General features: G+C 56.5%; 3 protein-coding genes across 3 annotated transcripts; all 3 read left to right on the top strand.

The window, feature by feature from the left end:
* The first annotated feature begins 390 nt into the window (after window positions 1-390).
* On the top strand, window positions 391-2,907 carry SCHCODRAFT_02530840 (uncharacterized protein). Its single transcript, XM_050343540.1, has 12 exons — window positions 391-495; window positions 545-687; window positions 740-757; window positions 809-909; window positions 961-1,183; window positions 1,230-1,295; window positions 1,350-1,513; window positions 1,562-1,639; window positions 1,693-1,945; window positions 1,996-2,061; window positions 2,113-2,307; window positions 2,362-2,907. Exons 1-12 carry the CDS (start codon window positions 396-398, stop codon window positions 2,677-2,679), a joined length of 1,725 nt encoding a protein of 574 aa, XP_050202444.1. The 5' UTR covers window positions 391-395; the 3' UTR covers window positions 2,680-2,907.
* A 561-nt stretch (window positions 2,908-3,468) lies between these two features.
* Window positions 3,469-4,742, top strand: SCHCODRAFT_02612886 (uncharacterized protein). Its single transcript, XM_050344565.1, has 8 exons — window positions 3,469-3,538; window positions 3,589-3,692; window positions 3,742-3,819; window positions 3,872-4,084; window positions 4,138-4,233; window positions 4,285-4,327; window positions 4,382-4,413; window positions 4,464-4,742. The coding sequence occupies exons 1-8, from the start codon at window positions 3,502-3,504 to the stop codon at window positions 4,680-4,682; spliced, it is 822 nt and encodes a 273-aa protein (XP_050202443.1). The 5' UTR covers window positions 3,469-3,501; the 3' UTR covers window positions 4,683-4,742.
* Window positions 4,743-5,073: 331 nt separating this feature from the next.
* On the top strand, window positions 5,074-6,540 carry SCHCODRAFT_02697207 (RNA-binding domain-containing protein; the record flags this gene model as incomplete). Its single annotated transcript, XM_003037048.2, has 4 exons — window positions 5,074-5,112; window positions 5,164-6,165; window positions 6,223-6,433; window positions 6,485-6,540. The coding sequence occupies 4 exons, from the start codon at window positions 5,074-5,076 to the stop codon at window positions 6,538-6,540; spliced, it is 1,308 nt and encodes a 435-aa protein (XP_003037094.1).
* Between the last annotated feature and the right edge of the window lie 264 nt (window positions 6,541-6,804).

The following is a 6,804-nucleotide window of genomic DNA, read 5'->3' as shown; positions in this document are numbered from 1 at the left end:
ATCCGCAAAAAGGCTTGTAGAAAGGGCCTATTTTTCCTTGTAAAAAAGCGCCCTCTTTGCACGTGAATAGCCACGTGAAAACGGCTTCTTTTTAGCCATCTTTTTACACGGAAAAACGCGCGCAAATAGGCGCCCATTTGACGCACCTTTTGACCTGCCAAAAGCGCTCGGTTTCACATTCATCTTCACAATTGTTCTTACATCCGATTTTACAAGTCAAAGAGCTTTCTATTGACACGCTAAAACTACTCCCTTTTACACTTGTTTTTCCGCGCCTTTTCCCGCACCTTTTTACCGGTCAAAATTCCGGTCCGCCACCCGTGGAAAGAAATGCCTCCTTTTATCAGTCCAGTCCAAAAAGGGAAACTTCATTGTTCTTTTTCTTTTGCTCCGACATGTGCGGTATCTGCTTTGTACTTCGTAGGAATACTACAGGCGAGGATGGTGACCTCAGAATGCTCTATCCTCTGCTAGAACAGGCAAATGCAACTAGAGGTATGTGTGATAGCCCCATCTGCGATCTGAAAATCCTGAGATTGAGCAGGCCCCGACGCGCAGAGGACCCGCAAAGTTCGAGCCGACCATATAGACCTTAGTTTCTTCTCTTCCGAGCTCAGACTCAGAGGTGAAGCTCCAGTAGTACAACCTCACGAGGGCGAGGGCAACATCCTGTGTTGGAACGGCGAAGTAAGCATGCAAATCACAAATTGAGTTGCCACTATACTCACCATCCTATGAGATTTTCGATGGTCTAAACGTATGTCCAGGCGGTAATGCTTGGTGTCAATCGATCTGATGATGTATGTAGATTTCAGCCACCGAGAACGATGGCGTCAGATTATTTGAGGCACTAGGATCACTGACTGCAGCGGAAGAGGTCGCAGCTCTGTTTAGCATTCTGGAAGGACCGTGAGTAGCAACAGTGCATTTTCATTCGTCGCTTATCCATTGGGACTTCAGATATGCATTCGTCTATTACCAGCATCGGACGCGATGCATAATATACGGTCGGGATCCGCTTGGGCGCCGCTCTTTGCTTATTCATGCGCCATCGGAAAAGCACCCGTACTTCATCCTAACATCTACCTCGGCGGGTGCACACCCCGACATTCAGTTTGAAGAGCTGCCCACGCAAGGTTTCTTCTGCCTGAGCCTTGACAGCTTGAAAGATGGACACGGCAGCGTATGCGGCTGTTATATCATCCGTGATCTCTGTTCACACTGATCAGACAGACCACGAAGTCAACGATGCAATATCAGTAATTTCTCGGACGGTGGGCGAAGCCGCACCTTATGTGAGTGCTGACTTTCCTCCAAAAATGAACACAAATTCATCCCTGCCGACACAGGCCGCCTTGCCACCCGTTAACCCTACCCTGCCACCGGACAATCTCGTACGAATGGACGGCCTAGAGTCTGACGTGCCGCCCTATTTGTCGGAGGCTGCGGACGGCCTACTGCTCCATCTGGAGGACAGCGTCCGCCGGCGAGTATACGATATCCCGCCGCCCCCGTGAGCATCACTTCTAATCGACATGCAACACCTTGCTAATGGACCAAGAGTTACAGGCGCGGCTCGTGTAGGAGTTTTATTCAGCGGCGGCATTGATTGCACCGTTTTGGCTCTACTCGCGGACAAGTTAGTGGACGGGTCTATTACGCTGCTGTTATGTGCGCTGACCTCACCTCCAGATATACTCCTCCTGGCGAACCTATCGACTTGCTCAACGTCGCGTTCGAGAACCCACGAAAAATGGGTGTTGGTGCAGATCAAAATGCGAAGACAGGGTCAAAACCAAGACCCAATAAGGCCATCGGTCCGCCACCACAGAGGCCAGCGTACATGGTCCCCGACCGCGTCACTGGGCTGGAGGAAGTAGAGGAGCTCAGACGGCTACGTCCTCATCGGATATGGAATTTTGTCGAGGTCAACGTTCCGTTCGAGGTATGCCGCTCTTTCCCCAGTCCCTCTGACAGGGCTTACCTTGCGCGCAGGAGACACAAATCACTCGGACCACGATCGAGGCTATCATGTACCCGTGTCGGACGGTCATGGATCTGGTATAGCATATCTCTGTGAGCGTACTCTTCAGCCCTAAGATTCCCGTACAGAGTCTCGCGCAAGCCCTCTACTTCGCCGCCAGAGGTGTCGGACAAATACGAGAACATAAGGATGCCGAACCTCAGCCATACACCAGCCGCGCTCGCGTCCTGCTGAACGGACTTGGATCTGACGAACTGCTCGGCGGCTATGGCCGGCATCGAACCGCATACAACGCAGGAGGCTGGACTGCACTCATCAGAGAGGTAGGGCGCCTGAACCTTTCCTTGCCATGCATCTCGGCTGACTTATCCCTCCAGCTTCAACTCGAGCTTGACCGCCTCCCAACGCGCAACCTCGGCCGAGACGACCGCATCATCTCCGCGCACGGCAAGGAGGCCCGCCACCCCTTTCTCTCGCTCGACGTCGTGCGCTTCCTCGCCGCGCTCCCCGTGCACGCGAAGACCGACCCTCGCCTTGGGCAGGGCTTGGGCGACAAGCTGCTGCTCCGCATCGTAGCGTGGCGCCTGGGGCTCGTAGAGGCGAGTACCCGGCCCAAGCGGGCGATGCAGTTTGGGAGTCATTCTGCGAGGATGCACGTTGACAGTGCGAAGAAGGGGGATTTGTTGTTGGACTAACTGATATGACGTGGTATTGGTTATATGTGTGCATACACCTCGTTAGTCGACTTCAGGAGCGTTCTCCCTGCCTTGGGGGGTCAGTTCGATTCGGGCCCCATAGATATTGCACTGGGCTCGGAACACATCGCTGTGATGATGTTGTCGATGTTGAGTGAGAAGAATGGTCGTGCCGCTGACCTTTGCCAGATGAGATGTCGCCACCACGAGCCGACATGGGGCGGTGGGCAATCGCGAGATGATAGCCAAGCTGGAGGGTCTGTAGGTTATCCGTTCTGAGGACAAAAGTGGGTTTGTGTGGCACTTCAGCACTTCCTTACGAATGCCACGCCGAACGTAGGATCTCCTCCATGACTTATTTGGCAAGCGGCGAATGCGGGAGTGTAGGAAGCAAGCTCGACGCGCTATCTGCTCCAGCAGGAGTTTCATCCGCTCTCAAATGCCTGTCTAGCTCTTTCCTTCATCTTTTCGCTGCTGCCTTCAGCGTAGAAGGTCAGCGGAAGGTGTAGCGGAGGCGGCGTCAGATGGTTGCCCTCCAGATCTGAGGCGTTCACGCCAGACGGAGTCATCGAGCTGTGGGTACAGTATAGAATTTGAAGTAGAGTTTCCGCAGTTGCTGTAGTATGAGTTATGGCCACAGTATTCGACCATCTTCGGAAATGGCGATGGCGGAGAAGAGTGATGTGATCGTCCAAGACAACCCGCAGAGGATGGCGTGAGAATGACCTTCCCGATTTGTCAGAAGTGTCATGCGCTCGGCCGGCACGAACGCGTCTTGGACTCCGCACACGGGTTCCGTTTCTCAGCCATCCACCTCCCAACATGGCCGCATCCCAGGCCGCCTTCACCAGAGTTCTTAGTACGCAAGCGCTCATTGGATCTCGGAGCTTCTCTCAACGCAATTTCCAGTTCCCTTGGGTCTAGCCTATATTGGCTTGCGCTCGAGCATCTATGATGTCCCAGGAGGGTACCGGGCGGTTATGTTCGACAGGTTCTCCGGTGTAAAGGCTCAGGTGCGTGATCGTACTCGTTGGACGTACTCTCAGATGCTCACGAACATAGGCAAGCGGCGAGGGAACCCATTTGCTTGTACCTTGGCTGCAGCGCGCGATCCTGTACGACGTCCGCATCAAGCCGCGGGTGCGCACCCTGTTACGCCTTATACCCCTCATGTATTCATCTGCGCTGCCAGAATATCGCAACCACCACCGGGTCCAAGGACATGCAGATGGTGACCATAACGCTGCGCGTGCTGTCCCGCCCAGACGTGGACCAGCTCCCCAAAATCTACCAAAGTCTCGGGCAGGATTACGATGAGAGGGTGCTGCCGTCCATCGGAAACGAAGTCCTCAAGGCCATCGTGGCGCAATTTGACGCGGCGGAACTCATCACCCAGCGTGAAGTGGTGCGGGCTCGTGCATCTTCGGCTGTACTGTGCGGTGCTGATGCAGGCCGAAGGTGTCCTCAAGGATACGTCAAGAGCTCCTCGCTCGCGCGGGCGAGTTCAATATCATCCTCGAGGATGTGTCCATTACCCACCTTACGTTCGGCAAGGTGCGCGGTGGCGTTCATGTCCTGCGAGAGCGGAATCTAAAAGCAGCTTAGGAATTCACGCAAGCCGTCGAGGCGAAGCAAATAGCACAGCAAGGTTTGTTATTTTACCACATATGCGCCGTCGTGTTGCGCTAACTCTGATACGCAGACGCCGAACGCGCGAAGTTCATCGTCGAGAAGGTAAGAGGCGCATAGCATTGTGGATCCCGCACGCCGCTAACGACTCGCAGGCGGAGCAAGAGCGCCAGGCGGCGGTTATCCGCGCGGAGGGCGAGTCCGAGGCCGCCGCGACCATCTCTGCTGCGTTGCAGAAGGCTGGAGAGGCGTTCATCGCGTTCCGGAAGATCGAGGCGAGCAAGGCCATTGTGCAGTCGCTGACGTCGAACCCGAATGTGACCTACGTGCCAAGCAGCGGGGGGAACTTGCTGCTGAACGTGCCGACGAAGTAGATAATAGCGTAGGATGTGTAGCCTTCGTGCAACTGAGATCGCCCCCCGCTCCGTCTGTGTGTTTATGTACGCGGGATCGAGCGGGTATACAAGCCGCGTGGGCCGAGCTCCGCCCTGGCGCGCCGCGGCAGGAACGTGACAATTTTGATCAGCGAGTCGAGTGCCAGTTTGCTTTCGACCGTCATCAGTCTCGTCTTGAGCCCGGTTTCGTTTCCCGTTTCTCTCTCGTCTCTTCTCTCTCTCTGTTCAAGTTCAAGGACTCTCTATTGTATACTCCCGTATACTCCCCTAGTTCTTGTCTCCCGTGCGCATACTTCCGCCGATCACCTCCCCGCCCGCCTCTCACATCGCCGCACAGATCTCTCTCGCTCTCCGCTTTTTACTTCTCATCATGAACCCCATGGCGATGGCGGCACCAGCGGAGGCCCCGGTGCGTCTGCGATCACTTATCATAAGACAACTTGACCTAATATCCCTCCAGCGGCGCGCTCACCTCTACGTCGGCAATCTGAGCCCTCGGGTTACCGAGTACATGCTCACCGAGATCTTTGCCGTCGCGGGACCCGTCCAGCACGTAAAAATAATCCCAGACCGCAACTACCAGCACGGTGGCCTTAACTATGGCTTTGTCGAATACCTCGACATGCGCGCGGCGGAGACGGCCCTCCAGACGCTCAACGGGCGCAGGATATTCGACACTGAGATCCGCGTCAATTGGGCGTACCAGGGGCAACAGAACAAGGAAGATACGACGAACCACTACCACGTCTTCGTCGGCGACCTCTCCCCTGAGGTGAACGACGATGTCCTCGCGAAGGCGTTCAGCGCGTTCGGCACGCTCTCGGACGCGCGTGTCATGTGGGACATGAACTCGGGCAAGTCGCGCGGGTACGGCTTCCTCGCGTTCCGCGACAAGACGGACGCGGAGCAGGCGATCGCGACGATGAACGGCGAATGGCTCGGCTCGCGCGCGATTCGCGTCAACTGGGCGAACCAGAAGACGCAGGGCAGCCTCGGCGGTGGGGGCGGCGGCGGGGGCCCCGTTGGTAGCCCCATTGGCGGCCCGCCCGCGATGGCGCGTCCCATGGGTGCTGGTGGCGCGCCTGCGCCCATGAACCTGGCTGGCGGCCCGCTCTCATACGAGCAGGTCCTCACGCAGACCCCCGCCTACAACACCACCGTCTACGTCGGGAACCTCGTCCCGTACTGCACGCAGGCCGACCTTATCCCGCTCTTTCAAACCATCGGCTACCTGTCTGAGATCCGCATGCAGGCCGACCGTGGCTTCGCGTTCGTCAAGCTCGACACGCACGAGCATGCCGCGATGGCGATCGTGCAGTTGCAGGGGCAGATGGTCCACGGCCGCCCGATCAAGTGCAGCTGGGGGAAGGACCGCGCGGACCCGAACGCGGCGGCTGCGGGTGCCGCGGCAGTCACGGCGACCCCGATGAGCCCGACCGCGGGTTCGCCCTACGGCAATATGGTATGCGATACTTTCCGTCGCATACGATATATACGAGTGCTAACGATTTTTCTGCAGCCGATGTATGGCATGCCTCAGCCGAGCCAGTACGGCCAATATAGCTTTGGCGGGTATGCCAGCCCCAGCTCGCCCAGCATGCCACAAGCGGCAGCCGCTGCTGGCCTTGGTCTCGGGGCTGCAGGCGCGACGGCGGGTGCGGATCCTACAGCGGCTGCTAGCGCAGCTGCTTGGGGCGCGGACCCGACTTCCTACTACCAGAACTACTGGAGTACGTTCACATATACCGAGTGTACAATGCGACGTACTGATTTTTTTTCAGGCTACTACGGACAGACTGCCCCCGGCGCTACGGGCGACGTGATGCCGCCCTCGTAAATCCTGTAATGATTTATCGCACGATTCCATTTCTTCCACCATCGACGCTTTCAAAGATACTGATGATGTCTCTCAACGCCGCTTCCCATCTTCATGTCTCTGCTCTCATCAGCCCCGAATGTAGCATTGGCTCCCCATCCAAGTGTTTGATTCCTCACCCAAGTGTTCTATAGCCAGCCTGTACCTAGCCGCCCTCCCTTCCTCCCCTCTCATCTGTTCTCCGTTCTGTTCCGTTTCTTCTGAACATATCGCTTCTGCTACTGA

This window comes from Schizophyllum commune (assembly GCF_000143185.2).
Source record: "Schizophyllum commune H4-8 unplaced genomic scaffold SCHCOscaffold_2, whole genome shotgun sequence".
In the NCBI taxonomy this organism is placed as follows: domain Eukaryota; kingdom Fungi; phylum Basidiomycota; class Agaricomycetes; order Agaricales; family Schizophyllaceae; genus Schizophyllum; species Schizophyllum commune.
Note: the sequence above shows the minus strand (reverse complement) of the source record. Positions and strands in the feature narration are given on the sequence as shown.

Excerpts from the sequence above, each read along its gene's own strand:
- SCHCODRAFT_02530840 (XM_050343540.1), top strand. The coding sequence starts at position 396 with ATGTGCGGTATCTGCTTTGTACTTCGTAGGAATACTACAGGCGAGGAT. Across the intron at positions 1,296-1,349 it reads TGGGCGAAGCCGCACCTTAT|GCCGCCTTGCCACCCGTTAA; the intron begins GTGAGTGCTGAC and ends CTGCCGACACAG. Across the intron at positions 1,514-1,561 it reads TACGATATCCCGCCGCCCCC|AGTTACAGGCGCGGCTCGTG; the intron begins GTGAGCATCACT and ends TAATGGACCAAG.
- SCHCODRAFT_02612886 (XM_050344565.1), top strand. The coding sequence starts at position 3,502 with ATGGCCGCATCCCAGGCCGCCTTCACCAGAGTTCTTA. Across the intron at positions 4,085-4,137 it reads TCATCACCCAGCGTGAAGTG|GTGTCCTCAAGGATACGTCA; the intron begins GTGCGGGCTCGT and ends TGCAGGCCGAAG. Across the intron at positions 4,414-4,463 it reads CGAAGTTCATCGTCGAGAAG|GCGGAGCAAGAGCGCCAGGC; the intron begins GTAAGAGGCGCA and ends AACGACTCGCAG.